Source organism: Oncorhynchus gorbuscha, unplaced genomic scaffold (assembly GCF_021184085.1).
Source record: "Oncorhynchus gorbuscha isolate QuinsamMale2020 ecotype Even-year unplaced genomic scaffold, OgorEven_v1.0 Un_scaffold_1584, whole genome shotgun sequence".
In the NCBI taxonomy this organism is placed as follows: Eukaryota; Metazoa; Chordata; class Actinopteri; order Salmoniformes; family Salmonidae; genus Oncorhynchus; species Oncorhynchus gorbuscha.
Genome location: NW_025746319.1, coordinates 288 through 19,636, shown reverse-complemented (window position 1 = coordinate 19,636; position 19,349 = coordinate 288). Strand labels below are relative to the sequence as shown.

The following is a 19,349-nucleotide window of genomic DNA, read 5'->3' as shown; positions in this document are numbered from 1 at the left end:
ACAGCACCTGGGGTTTCTGACCTTTAACCCCTCTCTCTCTCTGTCTTCCAGGGGAGGTTTACCTGGAGACCCAGGGAATAGACTACAGCACCTGGGGTTTCTGACCTTTAACCCCTCTCTCTATCTCTCTCTCAGCATTCCAGGGGAGGTGTACCTGGAGACCCAGGGAATAGACTACAGCACCTGGGGTTTCTGACCTTTAACCCCTCTCTCTATCTCTCTCTCAGCATTCCAGGGGAGGTGTACCTGGAGACCCAGGGAATAGACTACAGCACCTGGGGTTTCTGGCAGAACCATGTAGCTCTGTCTGGGATCATTACGGTGTGTATGGTCTTGGCCTACATACAGCTCAGACGAATCAACCGCTGGAAGTGACACAGGCCGCAAGAATAGAATCATAGAATCATAGAATCAGAACTACACCTTCTGGAACAACAGGGGCTGTGAGGAGACACACATCACAAGAATAGAATCATAGAATCAGAACTACACTTTCTGGAACAACAGGGACTGTGAGGAGACACACACACTCTCCACTCCAGTTCATTGTAATATGGTTGTATGGTACGTTTTGTGTTGTAGAAATGTAGTGGTGTAGTTATGTTATGATGTTATTTGGTGCCTTAATACAGTCTGTCCTGTCTGTGTCGGGGGGAGGGGTTCTACTGAACGTTATGGAATTGTTTTAAGAATGTCAAACCAAGGATCTTCTTGTTTTTTGGTGCCTTAATGCAGTCTACGTCCTGTCTGTGCCGGGGGGAGGGGTTCTACTGAGCGATATGGAATTGTTTTAAGAAGGTCAAACCAAGGATCTTCTTATTTTTTGGTGCCTTAATGCAGTCTAAGTCCTGTCTGTGCCGGGGGGAGGGGTTCTACTGAGCGATATGGAATTGTTTTAAGAATGTCAAACCAAGGATCTTCTTGTTATTTGATTTAGAGTTTTAAGACTCCTCGAGGTATCAACAAATATATATAAAACAAATATTTGATGAACATTTGTATTTGTCCTTACTGCTAATAGCCCATAGAAACACATTGAATAACAGATAGTCCTTACTGCTATTAGCCCATAGAAACACATTGAATAACAGATAGTCCTTACTGCTATTAGCCCATAGAAACACATTGAATAACAGACCTTACTGCTATTAGCCCATAGAAACACATTGAATAACAGATAGTCCTTACTGTTATTAGCCCATAGAAACACATTGAATAGCAGACCGTCCTTACTGCTATTAGCCCATAGAAACACATTGAATAACAGATTGTACTTACTGCTATTAGCCAATAGAAACACATTGAATAACAGATAGTCCTTACTGCTATTAGCCCATAGAAACACATTGAATAGCAGATAGTCCTTACTGCTATTAGCCCATAGAAACACATTGAATAACAGTCCTTACTGCTATTAGCCCATAGAAACACATTGAATAACAGAGCTAAAGAAACACATTGAATAACAGACAGTCCTTACTGCTATTAGCCCATAGAAACACATTGAATAACAGATAGTCCTTACTGCTATTAGCCCATAGAAATACATTGAATAACAGACAGTCCTTACTGTTATTAGAAACACATTGAATAACAGATAGTCCTTACTGCTATTAGCCCATAGAAACACATTGAATAACAGACAGTCCTTACTGCTATTAGCCCATAGAAAAGCTGATAGATCCCCAAACAAAATGTGAAGGAAGTTTGTTCTGAAGTGTCTGTCCGATATCTGAGAGATAAAATAAAGATCAGGAAACGTTTGTATTTTCTTTAACAGGTATTTAACCCCTCGTTAGTGTGTAGCCCAAACTGTTCAGACGGACAGATGGGCTGTACCGACGACCACAGACGAGTCCCAAACCAGACGGACACAGACGAGTCCCAAACCAGACGGACAGATGGGCTGAACCGACGACCACAGACGAGTCCCAAACCCTCTCGTTGGGGTCGTAGAGCAAACCGGAGAACACCGTTCTGTTCGTGAGAGTCTCGTCTTTCCCATAATAGTTTTGAAGGCCAAACCGGAGATCACCGTTCTGTTCGTGAGAGTCTCGTCTTTCCCATAATAGTTTTGAAGGCCAAACCGGAGATCACCGTTCTGTTCGTGAGAGTCTCGTCTTTCCCATAATAGTTTTGAAGGCCAAACCGGAGATCCCCGTTCTGTTCGTGAGAGTCTCGTCTTTCCCATAATAGTTTTGAAGGCCAAACCGGAGATCCCCGTTCTGTTCGTGAGAGTCTCGTCTCATCCCATAATAGTTTTGAAGGCCGTTTCGGACGCCTACAGACAAACTTTGTGAGCAGACCGGTTTTCAGGATGCCTCGTGGCCTTCTGACAAACACCATTCTAGCTCTGTTAACCTTTCACCTTTAGATGAGGAAGTGTGACATCCAATGCAGAAAAAAACGGATATCTCTAGTTTAAACTGACAGATTCTTATAGGGATTTGTGTGTTAAGCTAATTCGATTTCATTGACTCTAGGGATTATTTTCACGTCCGGATGAAAAGTGTGCCCAAAGTAAACTGCCTGCTACTCGGGCCCAGAAGCTAGGATTTGCGTATTATTAGTATATTCGGATAGCAAACACTCTGACGTTTCTAAAACTGTTTGAATGATGTCTGTGAGTATATCAGCACTTATTTTGTAGGCAAAACCCCGACGACAAACCAACCAGGAAAAGAATTGAGGTCACTCTCTTTTCAATGGATTTTCTATGGGGATCTAGATTACTAAGGAAACTTGCTTGCGGTTCCTATCGCTTCCACGAGATGTCAACAGTCTTCAGAAATTGGTTTGATGTTTTTCCTTTGAGAAATGAAGGAGTAGGGCTGTTCAGAACGAGGGTCGAGTCTAGTGTTCTGTTGTGGTTAGGGCGCGCGACCTGAAAGCTCGCTCCACTTTGTTTTTTATCCGCTACTGAACACAGTTTATCCCGTTTTAAATTTTCTTGATTATTTATGTTTTAAAATACCTAAAGTTGAATTAGGAAAGTTGTTTGAAATGTTTGGACAGCGTTTACAGGTAACTTATTAGATATTTTGTAGTCATGCTGGGCGAGTTGGAACCAGTGTTTTTTTTTATCAAACGACGGGATTAATCGAACAAAAGGACCATTTGTGATGTTTATGGGACATATTGGAGTGCCAACAGAAGAAGCAAAGGTAAGGCACAAATTATATCGTTATTTCATTATATCATTATTGTCATGTGTTTGTTTGATGGGGTGCTACCTTGGCAACAGGAACTAATGGGGATCCATAATAAACCCCAGGAAGAGTAGCTGCTGCCTTGGCAGGAACTAATGGGGATCCATAATAAACCCCAGGAAGAGTAGCTGCTGCCTTGGCAGGAACTAATGTGGACCTAAAATAAACCCCAGGAAGAGTAGCTGCTGCCTTGGCAACAGGAACTAATGGGGATCCATAATAAACCCCAGGAAGAGTAGCTGCTGCCTTGGCAACAGGAACTAATGGGGATCCATAATAAACCCCAGGAAGAGTAGCTGCTGCCTTGGCAACAGGAACTAATGGGGATCCATAATAAACCCCAGGAAGAGTAGCAGCTGCCTTGGCAGGGACTAATGGGGATCCATAATAAACCCCAGGAAGAGTAGCTGCTGCCTTGACAGGACCTAATGGGGATCCATAATAAACCCCAGGAAGAGTAGCTGCTGCCTTGACAACAGGAACTAATGGGGATCCATAATAAACCCCAGGAAGAGTAGCAGCTGCCTTGGCAGGGACTAATGGGGATCCATAATAAACCCCAGGAAGAGTAGCTGCTGCCTTGACAACAGGAACTAATGGGGATCCATAATAAACCCCAGGAAGAGTAGCTGCTGCCTTGACAACAGGAACTAATGGGGATCCATAATAAACCACAGGAAGAGTAGCTGCTGCCTTGGCAGGGACTAATGGGGATCCATAGTAAACCCCAGGAAGAGTCAATCACCACCTTCCGGAGACACCTGAAACCCCACCTCTTTAAGGAATACCTATGATAGGATAAGTATTCCCTCTCCCCCCCCCCTTTAAGATTTAGATGCACTATTGTAAAGTGACTGTTCCACTGGATGTCATAAGGTGAATGCACCAATTTGTAAGTCGCTCTGGATAAGAGCGTCTGCTAAATGACTTAAATGTAATGTAATATAAAAGAGTAGCTGCTGCCTTAGCAGGAACTAATGGGGATCCATAATAAACCCCAGGAAGAGTAGCTGCTGCCTTGGCAGGAACTAATGGGGATCCATAATAAACCCCAGGAAGAGTAGCTGCTGCCTTGGCAGGAACTAATGGGGATCCATAGTAAACCCCAGGAAGAGTAGCTGCTGCCTTGACAGGAACTAATGGGGATCCATAATAAACCCCAGGAAGAGTAGCTGCTGCCTTGGCAGGAACTAATGTGGACCTATAATAAACCCCCGGAAGAGTAGCTGCTGCCTTGGCAACAGGAACTAATGGGGATCCATAATAAACCCCAGGAAGAGTAGCTGCTGCCTTGGCAACAGGAACTGATGGGGATCCATAATAAACCCCAGGAAGAGTAGAAGCTGCCTTGGCAACAGTAACTAATGGGGATCCATAATAAACCCCAGGAAGAGTAGCTGCTGCCTTGACAGGAACTAATGGGGATCCATAATACACCCCAGGAAGAGTAGCAGCTGCCTTGGCAACAGGAACTAATGGGGATCCATAATAAACCCCAGGAAGAGTAGCTGCTGCCTTGACAGGACCTAATGGGGATCCATAATAAACCCCAGGAAGAGTAGCTGCTGCCTTGACAGGGACTAATGGGGATCCATAATAAACCCCAGGAAGAGTAGCTGCTGCCTTGGCAGGAACTAATGGGGATCCATAATAAACCCCAGGAAGAGTAGCTGCTGCCTTGACAGGGACTAATGGGGATCCATAATAAACCCCAGGAAGAGTAGCTGCTGCCTTGACAGGGACTAATGGGGATCCATAATAAACCCCAGGAAGAGTAGCTGCTGCCTTGACAGGGACTAATGGGGATCCATAATAAACCCCAGGAAGAGTAGCTGCTGCCTTGGCAGGAACTAATGGGGATCCATAATAAACCCCAGGAAGAGTAGCTGCTGCCTTGACAGGGACTAATGGGGATCCATAATAAACCCCAGGAAGAGTAGCTGCTGCCTTGGCAGGAACTAATGGGGATCCATAATAAACCCCAGGAAGAGTAGCTGCTGCCTTGGCAGGGACTAATGGGGATCAATAATAAACCCCAGGAAGAGTAGCTGCTGCATTGGCAGGGACTAATGGGGATCCATAATAAACCCCAGGAAGAGTAGCAGCTGCCTTGGCAACAGGAACTAATGGGGATCAATAATAAACCCCAGGAAGAGTAGCAGCTGCCTTGGCAGGGACTAATGGGGATCAATAATAAACCCCAGGAAGAGTAGCAGCTGCCTTGGCAACAGGAACTAATGGGGATCCATGTGGAGTATCTCTCTCCAGGTCATCATCTGTTGTTTAATTCATTCCAGGTGACTACCTCATGAAGCTGGTTGAGAGAAGGCCAAGAGTGTGCATTGCTGTCATCAAGGCAAAGGGTGGCTACTTTGAAGAATCTAAAATATAACATATATTTCTAGATTTGTTTAACACTTTTCTGGTTACATGATTCCATGTGTGTTATTTCATAGTTGTGATGTCTTCACCAGTATTTTACAATGTAGAAAATATTTAAAAATAAAGAAAAATCATTCAATGAGTAGGTGTTCATTGGTACTCTTTAATAATTAATCATTTTGAAAAGTTATTCCAGATAACACATAGATCAACTGGGACATGTTAAAAAAGCTGATTTATTTATTATTTATTAAATCTTCACAGAACACGTTGAAAAAGAAAGACATTGTTTAAAAGGTAACATCACAGATTAGGCAACAGGCGGTGCTGTAGAGACGAGACGATATAAACCCTGCCTCAGACACCAACAGGTGGTGCTATAGAGACTAGACTATATAAACCCTGCGTCAGACATACTCCAGTCTCCCCTATATAGTGCACGAAGCCCTGTGTCAAACATGCTAATCTCCCCTATATAGTACAGTAAGCCCTGCTACAGTCTCCCCTATATAGTGCACTAAGCCCTGCTAGTCTCCCCTATATAGTACACTAAGCCCTGCTACAGTCTCCCCTATATAGTGCACTAAGCCCTGCTACAGTCTCCCCTATATAGTGCACTAAACCCTGCTACAGTCTCCCCTATATAGTGCACTAAACCCTGCTACAGTCTCCCCTATATAGTGCACTAAGCCCTGTGTCAGACGTGCTACAGTCTCCCCTATATAGTGCACTAAGCCCTGTGTCAGACGTGCTACAGTCTCCCCTATGTAGTGCACTAAGCCCTGCTAGTCTCCCCTAAGTAGTGCACGAAGCCCTGCTAGTCTCCCCTAGGTAGTGCACGAAGCCCTGCTAGTCTCCCCTAGGTAGTGCACGAAGCCCTGCTAGTCTCCCCCAGGTAGTGCACGAAGCCCTGCTAGTCTCCCCCAGGTAGTGCACGAAGCCCTGCTAGTCTCCCCCAGGTAGTGCACGAAGCCCTGCTAGTCTCCCCCAGGTAGTGCACGAAGCCCTGCTAGTCTCCCCCAGGTAGTGCACGAAGCCCTGCTAGTCTCCCCCATGTAGTGCACGAAGCCCTGCTAGGTCTCCCCTATGTAGTGCACTAAGCCCTGTGTCAGACGTGCTAGTCTCCCCTATATAGTGCACTAAGCCCTGCTACGGTCTCCCCTATATAGTGCACTAAGCCCTGCTACAGTCTCCCCTATATAGTGCACTAAGCCCTGCTACAGTCTCCCCTATATAGTGCACTAAGCCCTGCTACAGTCTCCCCTATATAGTGCACTAAGCCCTGCTACAGTCTCCCCTATATAGTGCACAAAGCCCTGTGTCAGACGTGCTACAGTCTCCCCTATATAGTGCACAAAGCCCTGTGTCAGATGTGCTACAGTCTCCCCTATATAGTGCACTAAACCCTGCTACAGTCTCCCCTATGTAGTGCACGAAGCCCTGTGTCAGACCTGCTAGTCTCCCCTATATAGTGCACTACTTTTAGTCAGAGCCAGGCCCTATGGTCCTACTCCTATGGGGCCTAGTGGAAAGTTGTGCACTGTATAGGGAGTGGGGCTCCGTTTGGGATGCACACATTATACACACACACACACACTCCATATCAGGCGTGACCGGGGTACCCTGACCCTAGGCGGGGGGTCAGGGAGGAGGGTTCAGAGCTCATGGGGCAACAGCTCTTCCTGTGGATGTGAAGGAGCGACAGCGAGGACAGGTGTGATGGGCATCCTTGAACCTCTTGACAACAAACGGGATCAGACAGCATCCCAGCAACAGCCTGGAGGGACAGGAGAGGACAGTCAGTATACCTGCTACTGCTGGGGGGGTGGAGCTGAGACGGAGGGGGTGGAGCTGAGACGGAGGGGTGGAGCTGAGACGGAGGGGGTGGAGCTGAGACGGAGGGGGTGTGTAACAGACAGCATCCCAGCAACAGCCTGGAGGGACAGGAGAGGACAGTCAGTATACCTGCTACTGCTGGGGGGTGGAGCTGAGACGGACGGAGGGGGTGGAGCTGAGACGGAGGGGGTGGAGCTGAGACGGAGGGGGTGGAGCTGAGACGGAGGGGGTGTGTAACAGACAGCATCCCAGCAACAGCCTGGAGGGACAGGAGAGGACAGTCAGTATACCTGCTACTGCTGGGGGGTGGAGCTGAGACGGAGGGGTGGAGCTGAGACGGAGGGGGTGGAGCTGAGACGGAGGGGGTGGAGCTGAGACGGAGGGGGTGTGTAACAGACAGCATCCCAGCAACAGCCTGGAGGGACAGGAGAGGACAGTCAGTATACCTGCTACTGCTGGGGGGTGGAGCTGAGACGGAGGGGGTGGAGCTGAGACGGAGGGGGTGTAACAGACAGCATCCCAGCAACAGCCTGGAGGGACAGGAGAGGACAGTCAGTATACCTGCTACTGCTGGGGGTGGAGCTGAGACGGAGTGGGTGGAGCTGAGACGGACGGGGTGGAGCTGAGACGGAGGGGTGGAGCTGAGACGGAGGGTGGGGGTGGAGCTGAGACGGAGGGTGGGGGTGGAGCTGAGACGGAGGGTGGGGGTGGAGCTGAGACGGAGGGTGGGGGTGGAGCTGAGACGGAGGGGTGTGTAACAGACAGCATCCCAGCAACAGCCTGGAGGGACAGGAGAGGACAGTCAGTATACCTGCTACTGCTGGGGGTGGGAGCTGAGACGGAGGGGGTGGAGCTGAGACGGAGGGGGTGGAGCTGAGACGGAGGGGGGAGCTGAGACGGAGGGGTGTGTAACAGACAGCATCCCAGCAACAGCCTGGAGGGACAGGAGAGGACAGTCAGTATACCTGCTACTGCTGGGGGGTGGAGCTGAGACGGAGGGGGTGGAGCTGAGACGGAGGGGGTGGAGCTGAGACGGAGGGGTGGAGCTGAGACGGAGGGGGTGTGTAACAGACAGCATCCCAGCAACAGCCTGGAGGGACAGGAGAGGACAGTCAGTATACCTGCTACTGCTGGGGGGTGGAGCTGAGACGGAGTGGGTGGAGCTGAGACGGAGTGGGTGGAGCTGAGACGGACGGTGGGGGTGGAGCTGAGACGGACGGAGGGGGTGGAGCTGAGACGGACGGAGGGGGTGGAGCTGAGACGGACGGAGGGGGTGGAGCTGAGACGGACGGAGGGGGTGGAGCTGAGACGGACGGAGTGGGTGGAGCTGAGACGGACGGAGTGGGTGGAGCTGAGACGGACGGGGGGTGGAGCTGAGACGGACGGGGTGGAGCTGAGACGGACGGGGTGGAGCTGAGACGGAGGGGGTGGAGCTGAGACGGAGGGGGTGGAGCTGAGATGGAGTGCGAGAGTGTGTGTGACAGTGTGTAACAGATGGAGTGTGTGTGTGTGAGTGTGTGTGTGTAACAGATGGAGTGTGTGTGTGTGAGTGTGTGTGTGTAACAGATGGAGTGTGTGTGTGTGAGTGTGTGTGTGTAACAGATGGAGTGTGTGTGTGTGAGTGTGTGTAACAGATGGAGTGTGTGTGTGTAACAGATGGAGTGTGTGTGTGTAACAGATGGAGTGTGTGTGTGTAACAGATGGAGTGTGTGTCTCCTCACCCACAGAGGATGAACACCAGGCACATGGTCCAGGAGAAGGTTCCAGATGGAGTGTGTGTGTGTAACAGATGGAGTGTGTGTGTGTGAGTGTGTGTAACAGATGGAGTGTGTGTGTGAGTGTGTGTAACAGATGGAGTGTGTGTGTGTAACAGATAGAGTGTGTGTGTGTGAGTGTGTGTAACAGATAGAGTGTGTGTGTGAGTGTGTAACAGATGGAGTGTGTGTGTGTCTCCTCACCCACAGAGGATGAACACCAGGCACATGGTCCAGGAGAAGGTTCCAGAGTGGTGAGTGACATCACTCATCACCTGGTTCTGACAGGAAGGACATCTGATGAGGCCAGGAGAATCACCCAGCTCTGTCTCATAGTGCTGGACAAACCTCTGCCTGGGGGGGCTGGCACCACCTGAGAGAACGAGGGGGTTAGATAAGGGGTTAGATCCAAACCTCCACCTGAGGAAACGAGGGGGTTAGATAAGGGGTTAGATCCAAACCTCTGTCTGGGGGGGGCTAGCACCACCTGAGAGAACAAGGGGGTTAGATAAGGGGTTAGATCCAAGCCTCCACCTGAGGGAACGAGGGGGTTAGATAAGGGGTTAGATCCAAGCCTCTGTCTGGGGGGAGGCTAGCACCACCTGAGAGAACAAGGGGGTAAAATAAGGGGTTAGAGAACTAGGGATTAGATTATTAGATGATGTCCATCATTATACTACAGTATGAAGGCTGTGTGTCCATCATTATACTACAGTCTGAAGGCTGTGTGTCCATCATTATACTACAGTCTGAAGGCTGTGTGTGTCCATCATTATACTACAGTCTGAAGGCTGTGTGTCCATCATTATACTACAGTCTGAAGGCTGTGTGTCCATCATTATACTACAGTCTGAAGGCTGTGTGTGTGTCCATCATTATACTACAGTCTGAAGGCTGTGTGTCCATCATTATACTACAGTCTGAAGGCTGTGTGTCCATCATTATACTACAGTCTGAAGGCTGTGTGTGTGTCCATCATTATACTACAGTCTGAAGGCTGTGTGTCCATCATTATACTACAGTCTGAAGGCTGTGTGTCCATCATTATACTAGTCTGAAGGCTGTGTGTGTGTCCATCATTATACTACAGTCTGAAGGCTGTGTGTCCATCATTATACTACAGTCTGAAGGCTGTGTGTCCATCATTATACTACAGTCTGAAGGCTGTGTGTGTGTCCATCATTATACTACAGTCTGAAGGCTGTGTGTCCATCATTATACTACAGTCTGAAGGCTGTGTGTGTGTCCATCATTATACTACAGTCTGAAGGCTGTGTGTGTGTCCATCATTATACTACAGTCCATCATTATACTACAGTCTGAAGGCTGTGTGTGTGTCCATCATTATACTACAGTCTGAAGGCTGTGTGTGTGTGTCCATCATTATACTACAGTCTGAAGGCTGTGTGTGTGTCCATCATTATACTACAGTCTGAAGGCTGTGTGTGTGTGTCCATCATTATACTACAGTCTGAAGGCTGTGTGTCCATCATTATACTACAGTCTGAAGGCTGTGTGTGTGTGTCCATCATTATACTACAGTCTGAAGGCTGTGTGTGTGTCCATCATTATACTACAGTCTGAAGGCTGTGTGTCCATCATTATACTACAGTCTGAAGGCTGTGTGTCCATCATTATACTATCTGAAGGCTGTGTGTCCATCATTATACAGTCTGAAGGCTGTGTGTCCATCATTATACTACAGTCTGAAGGCTGTGTGTCCATCATTATACTACAGTCTGAAGGCTGTGTGTCCATCATTATACTACAGTCTGAAGGCTGTGTGTCCATCATTATACTACAGTCTGAAGGCTGTGTGTCCATCATTATACTACAGTCTGAAGGCTGTGTGTGTGTCCATCATTATACTACAGTCTGAAGGCTGTGTGTCCATCATTATACTACAGTCTGAAGGCTGTGTGTCCATCATTATACTACAGTCTGAAGGCTGTGTGTCCATCATTATACTACAGTCTGAAGGCTGTGTGTCCATCATTATACTACAGTCTGAAGGCTGTGTGTCCATCATTATACTACAGTCTGAAGGCTGTGTGTGTGTCCATCATTATACTACAGTCTGAAGGCTGTGTGTCCATCATTATACTACAGTCTGAGTGTGTCCATCATTATACTACAGTCTGAAGGCTGTGTGTGTGTGTCCATCATTATACTACAGTCTGAAGGCTGTGTGTCCATCATTATACTACAGTCTGAAGGCTGTGTGTGTGTCCATCATTATACTACAGTCTGAAGGCTGTGTGTGTGTGTCCATCATTATACTACAGTCTGAAGGCTGTGTGTCCATCATTATACTACAGTCTGAAGGCTGTGTGTGTGTCCATCATTATACTACAGTCTGAAGGCTGTGTGTGTGTCCATCATTATACTACAGTCTGAAGGCTGTGTGTCCATCATTATACTACAGTCTGAAGGCTGTGTGTCCATCATTATACTACAGTCTGAAGGCTGTGTGTCCATCATTATACTACAGTCTGAAGGCTGTGTGTCCATCATTATACTACAGTCTGAAGGCTGTGTGTGTGTGTCCATCATTATACTACAGTCTGAAGGCTGTGTGTCCATCATTATACTACAGTCTGAAGGCTGTGTGTCCATCATTATACTACAGTCTGAAGGCTGTGTGTCCATCATTATACTACAGTCTGAAGGCTGTGTGTCCATCATTATACTACAGTCTGAAGGCTGTGTGTGTGTCCATCATTATACTACAGTCTGAAGGCTGTGTGTGTGTCCATCATTATACTACAGTCTGAAGGCTGTGTGTGTCCATCATTATACTACAGTCTGAAGGCTGTGTGTCCATCATTATACTACAGTCTGAAGGCTGTGTGTCCATCATTATACTACAGTCTGAAGGCTGTGTGTGTGTGTCCATCATTATACTACAGTCTGAAGGCTGTGTGTCCATCATTATACTACAGTCTGAAGGCTGTGTGTCCATCATTATACTACAGTCTGAAGGCTGTGTGTCCATCATTATACTACAGTCTGAAGGCTGTGTGTCCATCATTATACTACAGTCTGAAGGCTGTGTGTGTCCATCATTATACTACAGTCTGAAGGCTGTGTGTGTCCATCATTATACTACAGTCTGAAGGCTGTGTGTCCATCATTATACTACAGTCTGAAGGCTGTGTGTGTGTCCATCATTATACTACAGTCTGAAGGCTGTGTGTCCATCATTATACTACAGTCTGAAGGCTGTGTGTGTGTCCATCATTATACTACAGTCTGAAGGCTGTGTGTCCATCATTATACTACAGTCTGAAGGCTGTGTGTCCATCATTATACTACAGTCTGAAGGCTGTGTGTCCATCATTATACTACAGTCTGAAGGCTGTGTGTGTCCATCCATCATTATACTACAGTCTGAAGGCTGTGTGTCCATCATTATACTACAGTCTGAAGGCTGTGTGTCCATCATTATACTACAGTCTGAAGGCTGTGTGTCCATCATTATACTACAGTCTGAAGGCTGTGTGTCCATCATTATACTAGTCTGAAGGCTGTGTGTGTGTCCATCATTATACTACAGTCTGAAGGCTGTGTGTGTGTCCATCATTATACTACAGTCTGAAGGCTGTGTGTGTGTCCATCATTATACTACAGTCTGAAGGCTGTGTGTGTGTCCATCATTATACTACAGTCTGAAGGCTGTGTGTCCATCATTATACTACAGTCTGAAGGCTGTGTGTCCATCATTATACTACAGTCTGAAGGCTGTGTGTCCATCATTATACTACAGTCTGAAGGCTGTGTGTGTGTCCATCATTATACTACAGTCTGAAGGCTGTGTGTCCATCATTATACTACAGTCTGAAGGCTGTGTGTGTGTCCATCATTATACTACAGTCTGAAGGCTGTGTGTGTGTCCATCATTATACTACAGTCTGAAGGCTGTGTGTGTGTCCATCATTATACTACAGTCTGAAGGCTGTGTGTGTGTCCATCATTATACTACAGTCTGAAGGCTGTGTGTGTCTGTGTGTGTCCATCATTATACTACAGTCTGAAGGCTGTGTGTGTGTCCATCATTATACTACAGTCTGAAGGCTGTGTGTGTGTCCATCATTATACTACAGTCTGAAGGCTGTGTGTCCATCATTATACTACAGTCTGAAGGCTGTGTGTGTGTCCATCATTATACTACAGTCTGAAGGCTGTGTGTGTGTCCATCATTATACTACAGTCTGAAGGCTGTGTGTGTCTGAAGGCTGTGTGTGTGTCCATCATTATACTACAGTCTGAAGGCTGTGTGTGTGTCCATCATTATACTACAGTCTGAAGGCTGTGTGTGTGTCCATCATTATACTACAGTCTGAAGGCTGTGTGTGTGTCCATCATTATACTACAGTCTGAAGGCTGTGTGTGTGTCCATCATTATACTACAGTCTGAAGGCTGTGTGTGTGTCCATCATTATACTACAGTCTGAAGGCTGTGTGTGTGTCCATCATTATACTACAGTCTGAAGGCTGTGTGTGTGTCCATCATTATACTACAGTCTGAAGGCTGTGTGTGTGTGTCCATCATTATACTACAGTCTGAAGGCTGTGTGTGTCTGAAGGCTGTGTGTCCATCATTATACTACAGTCTGAAGGCTGTGTGTGTGTCCATCATTATACTACAGTCTGAAGGCTGTGTGTGTGTCCATCATTATACTACAGTCTGAAGGCTGTGTGTGTCTGTGTGTGTCCATCATTATACTACAGTCTGAAGGCTGTGTGTGTGTCTGAAGGCTGTGTGTGTGTGTCATCATTATACTACAGTCTGAAGGCTGTGTGTGTGTCCATCATTATACTACAGTCTGAAGGCTGTGTGTGTGTCCATCATTATACTACAGTCTGAAGGCTGTGTGTGTGTCCATCATTATACTACAGTCTGAAGGCTGTGTGTGTGTCCATCATTATACTACAGTCTGAAGGCTGTGTGTGTGTCCATCATTATACTACAGTCTGAAGGCTGTGTGTGTGTCCATCATTATACTACAGTCTGAAGGCTGTGTGTGTGTCCATCATTATACTACAGTCTGAAGGCTGTGTGTGTGTCCATCATTATACTACAGTCTGAAGGCTGTGTGTGTGTCCATCATTATACTACAGTCTGAAGGCTGTGTGTGTCCATCATTATACTAGTCTGAAGGCTGTGTGTGTGTCCATCATTATACTACAGTCTGAAGGCTGTGTGTGTGTCCATCATTATACTACAGTCTGAAGGCTGTGTGTGTGTCCATCATTATACTACAGTCTGAAGGCTGTGTGTGTGTCCATCATTATACTACAGTCTGAAGGCTGTGTGTGTGTCCATCATTATACTACAGTCTGAAGGCTGTGTGTGTGTCCATCATTATACTACAGTCTGAAGGCCATCATTATACTACAGTCTGAAGGCTGTGTGTCCATCATTATACTACAGTCTGAAGGCTGTGTGTGTGTCCATCATTATACTACAGTCTGAAGGCTGTGTGTGTGTCCATCATTATACTACAGTCTGAAGGCTGTGTGTGTGTCCATCATTATACTACAGTCTGAAGGCTGTGTGTGTGTCCATCATTATACTACAGTCTGAAGGCTGTGTGTGTGTCCATCATTATACTACAGTCTGAAGGCTGTGTGTGTGTCCATCATTATACTACAGTCTGAAGGCTGTGTGTGTGTCCATCATTATACTACAGTCTGAAGGCTGTGTGTGTGTTATACTACAGTCCATCATTATACTACAGTCTGAAGGCTGTGTGTGTGTCCATCATTATACTACAGTCTGAAGGCTGTGTGTGTGTCCATCATTATACTACAGTCTGAAGGCTGTGTGTGTGTCCATCATTATACTACAGTCTGAAGGCTGCTGTGTGTCCATCATTATACTACAGTCTGAAGGCTGTGTGTCCATCATTATACTACAGTCTGAAGGCTGTGTGTCTGTGTGTGTCCATCATTATACTACAGTCTGAAGGCTGTGTGTGTGTCCATCATTATACTACAGTCTGAAGGCTGTGTGTGTGTCCATCATTATACTACAGTCTGAAGGCTGTGTGTGTGTCCATCATTATACTACAGTCTGAAGGCTGTGTGTGTCTGAAGGCTGTGTGTCCATCATTATACTACAGTCTGAAGGCTGTGTGTCCATCATTATACTACAGTCTGAAGGCTGTGTGTCCATCATTATACTACAGTCTGAAGGCTGTGTGTGTGTCCATCATTATACTACAGTCTGAAGGCTGTGTGTGTGTCCATCATTATACTACAGTCTGAAGGCTGTGTGTGTGTCCATCATTATACTACAGTCTGAAGGCTGTGTGTGTCCATCATTATACTACAGTCTGAAGGCTGTGTGTGTGTCCATCATTATACTACAGTCTGAAGGCTGTGTGTGTGTCCATCATTATACTACAGTCTGAAGGCTGATCATTATACTACAGTCTGCTGTGTGTGTCCATCATTATACTACAGTCTGAAGGCTGTGTGTGTGTCCATCATTATACTACAGTCTGAAGGCTGTGTGTGTGTCCATCATTATACTACAGTCTGAAGGCTGTGCTGTGAAGGCTGTGTGGTCCATCATTATACTACAGTCTGAAGGCTGTGTGTGTGTCCATCATTATACTACAGTCTGAAGGCTGTGTGTGTGTCCATCATTATACTACAGTCTGAAGGCTGTGTGTGTGTGTCCATCATTATACTACAGTCTGAAGGCTGTGTGTCCATCATTATACTACAGTCTGAAGGCTGTGTGTGTGTCCATCATTATACTACAGTCTGAAGGCTGTGTGTGTGTCCATCATTATACTACAGTCTGAAGGCTGTGTGTCCCATCATTATACTACAGTCTGAAGGCTGTGTGTGTGTCCATCATTATACTACAGTCTGAAGGCTGTGTGTGTGTCCATCATTATACTACAGTCTGAAGGCTGTGTGTCCATCATTATACTACAGTCTGAAGGCTGTGTGTGTGTCCATCATTATACTACAGTCTGAAGGCTGTGTGTGTGTGTGTCCATCATTATACTACAGTCTGAAGGCTGTGTGTCTGAAGGCTGTGTGTGTGTCCATCATTATCCTACAGTCTGAAGGCTGTGTGTCCATCATTATACTACAGTCTGAAGGCTGTGTGTCCATCATTATACTACAGTCTGAAGGCTGTGTGTGTGTGTCCATCATTATACTACAGTCTGAAGGCTGTGTGTGTGTCCATCATTATACTACAGTCTGAAGGCTGTGTGTGTGTCCATCATTATACTACAGTCTGAAGGCTGTGTGTGTGTGTGTCCATCATTATACTACAGTCTGAAGGCTGTGTGTGTGTCCATCATTATACTACAGTCTGAAGGCTGTGTGTGTGTGTCCATCATTATACTACAGTCTGAAGGCTGTGTGTGTGTGTCCATCATTATACTACAGTCTGAAGGCTGTGTGTGTGTGTCCATCATTATACTACAGTCTGAAGGCTGTGTGTGTGTCCATCATTATACTACAGTCTGAAGGCTGTGTGTGTGTCTGAAGGCTGTGTGTCCATCATTATACTACAGTCTGAAGGCTGTGTGTGTGTGTCCATCATTATACTACAGTCTGAAGGCTGTGTGTGTGTGTCCATCATTATACTACAGTCTGAAGGCTGTGTGTGTGTGTCCATCATTATACTACAGTCTGAAGGCTGTGTGTCCATCATTATACTACAGTCTGAAGGCTGTGTGTGTCCATCATTATACTACAGTCTGAAGGCTGTGTGTGTGTGTGTGTCCATCATTATACTACAGTCTGAAGGCTGTGTGTCCATCATTATACTACAGTCTGAAGGCTGTGTGTCCATCATTATACTACAGTCTGAAGGCTGTGTGTCCATCATTATACTACAGTCTGAAGGCTGTGTGTCCATCATTATACTACAGTCTGAAGGCTGTGTGTCCATCATTATACTACAGTCTGAAGGCTGTGTGTCCATCATTATACTACAGTCTGAAGGCTGTGTGTCCATCATTATACTACAGTCTGAAGGCTGTGTGTCCATCATTATACTACAGTCTGAAGGCTGTGTGTCCATCATTATACTACAGTCTGAAGGCTGTGTGTGTGTCCATCATTATACTACAGTCTGAAGGCTGTGTGTGTGTCCATCATTATACTACAGTCTGAAGGCTGTGTGTCCATCATTATACTACAGTCTGAAGGCTGTGTGTCCATCATTATACTACAGTCTGAAGGCTGTGTGTCCATCATTATACTACAGTCTGAAGGCTGTGTGTCCATCATTATACTACAGTCTGAAGGCTGTGTGTCCATCATTATACTACTGTGTGTCCATCATTATACTACAGTCTGACAGTCTGAAGGCTGTGTGTCCATCATTATACTACAGTCTGAAGGCTGTGTGTCCATCATTATACTACAGTCTGAAGGCTGTGTGTCCATCATTATACTACAGTCTGAAGGCTGTGTGTCCATCATTATACTACAGTCTGAAGGCTGTGTGTCTGAAGGCTGTGTGTCCATCATTATACTACAGTCTGAAGGCTGTGTGTCCATCATTATACTACAGTCTGAAGGCTGTGTGTCCATCATTATACTACAGTCTGAAGGCTGTGTGTCCATCATTATACTACAGTCTGAAGGCTGTGTGTCCATCATTATACTACAGTCTGAAGGCTGTGTGTCCATCATTATACTACAGTCTGAAGGCTGTGTGTGTGTGTCCATCATTATACTACAGTCTGAAGGCTGTGTGTCCATCATTATACTACAGTCTGAAGGCTGTGTGTCTGAAGGCTGTGTGTCCATCATTATACTACAGTCTGAAGGCTGTGTGTGTCTGTGTGTGTCCATCATTATACTACAGTCTGAAGGCTGTGTGTGTGTCCATCATTATACTACAGTCTGAAGGCTGTGTGTGTCCATCATTATACTACAGTCTGAAGGCTGTGTGTGTCCATCATTATACTACAGTCTGAAGGCTGTGTGTCCATCATTATACTACAGTCTGAAGGCTGTGTGTGTGTCCATCATTATACTACAGTCTGAAGGCTGTGTGTGTGTCCATCATTATACTACAGTCTGAAGGCTGTGTGTGTGTCCATCATTATACTACAGTCTGAAGGCTGTGTGTCCATCATTATACTACAGTCTGAAGGCTGTGTGTCCATCATTATACTACAGTCTGAAGGCTGTGTGTGTGTGTGTGTCCATCATTATACTACAGTCTGAAGGCTGTGTGTGTCCATCATTATACTACAGTCTGAAGGCTGTGTGTCCATCATTATACTACAGTCTGAAGGCTGTGTGTCCATCATTATACTACAGTCTGAAGGCTGTGTGTCCATCATTATACTACAGTCTGAAGGCTGTGTGTCCATCATTATACTACAGTCTGAAGGCTGTGTGTGTGTGTGTGTGTCCATCATTATACTACAGTCTGAAGGCTGTGTGTCCATCATTATACTACAGTCTGAAGGCTGTGTGTCCATCATTATACTACAGTCTGAAGGCTGTGTGTGTGTGTGTCCATCATTATACTACAGTCTGAAGGCTGTGTGTCCATCATTATACTACAGTCTGAAGGCTGTGTGTCCATCATTATACTACAGTCTGAAGGCTGTGTGTCCATCATTATACTACAGTCTGAAGGCTGTGTGTCCATCATTATACTACAGTCTGAAGGCTGTGTGTCCATCATTATACTACAGTCTGAAGGCTGTGTGTCCATCATTATACTACAGTCTGAAGGCTGTGTGTCCATCATTATACTACAGTCTGAAGGCTGTGTGTCCATCATTATACTACAGTCTGAAGGCTGTGTGTGTGTCCATCATTATACTACAGTCTGAAGGCTGTGTGTCCATCATTATACTACAGTCTGAAGGCTGTGTGTCCATCATTATACTACAGTCTGAAGGCTGTGTGTCCATCATTATACTACAGTCTGAAGGCTGTGTGTGTCCATCATTATACTACAGTCTGAAGGCTGTGTGTCCATCATTATACTACAGTCTGAAGGCTGTGTGTCCATCATTATACTACAGTCTGAAGGCTGTGTGTGTGTGTCCATCATTATACTACAGTCTGAAGGCTGTGTGTGTGTCCATCATTATACTACAGTCTGAAGGCTGTGTGTCCATCATTATACTACAGTCTGAAGGCTGTGTGTGTGTCCATCATTATA

General features: G+C 46.1%; 1 protein-coding gene across 1 annotated transcript in view; it reads left to right on the top strand.

Moving 5' to 3' along the window:
* Positions 1-995, top strand: part of LOC124023317 (broad substrate specificity ATP-binding cassette transporter ABCG2-like) — a 58,319-nt gene extending 57,324 nt beyond the window's left edge. The window contains exon 16 of the mRNA XM_046337831.1: positions 228-995. Within this exon, the coding sequence (XP_046193787.1) occupies positions 228-375 (148 nt within the window). The 3' untranslated portion in view covers positions 376-995. The remainder of the gene's footprint in view (positions 1-227) is intronic.
* Positions 996-19,349: the final 18,354 nt, after the last annotated feature.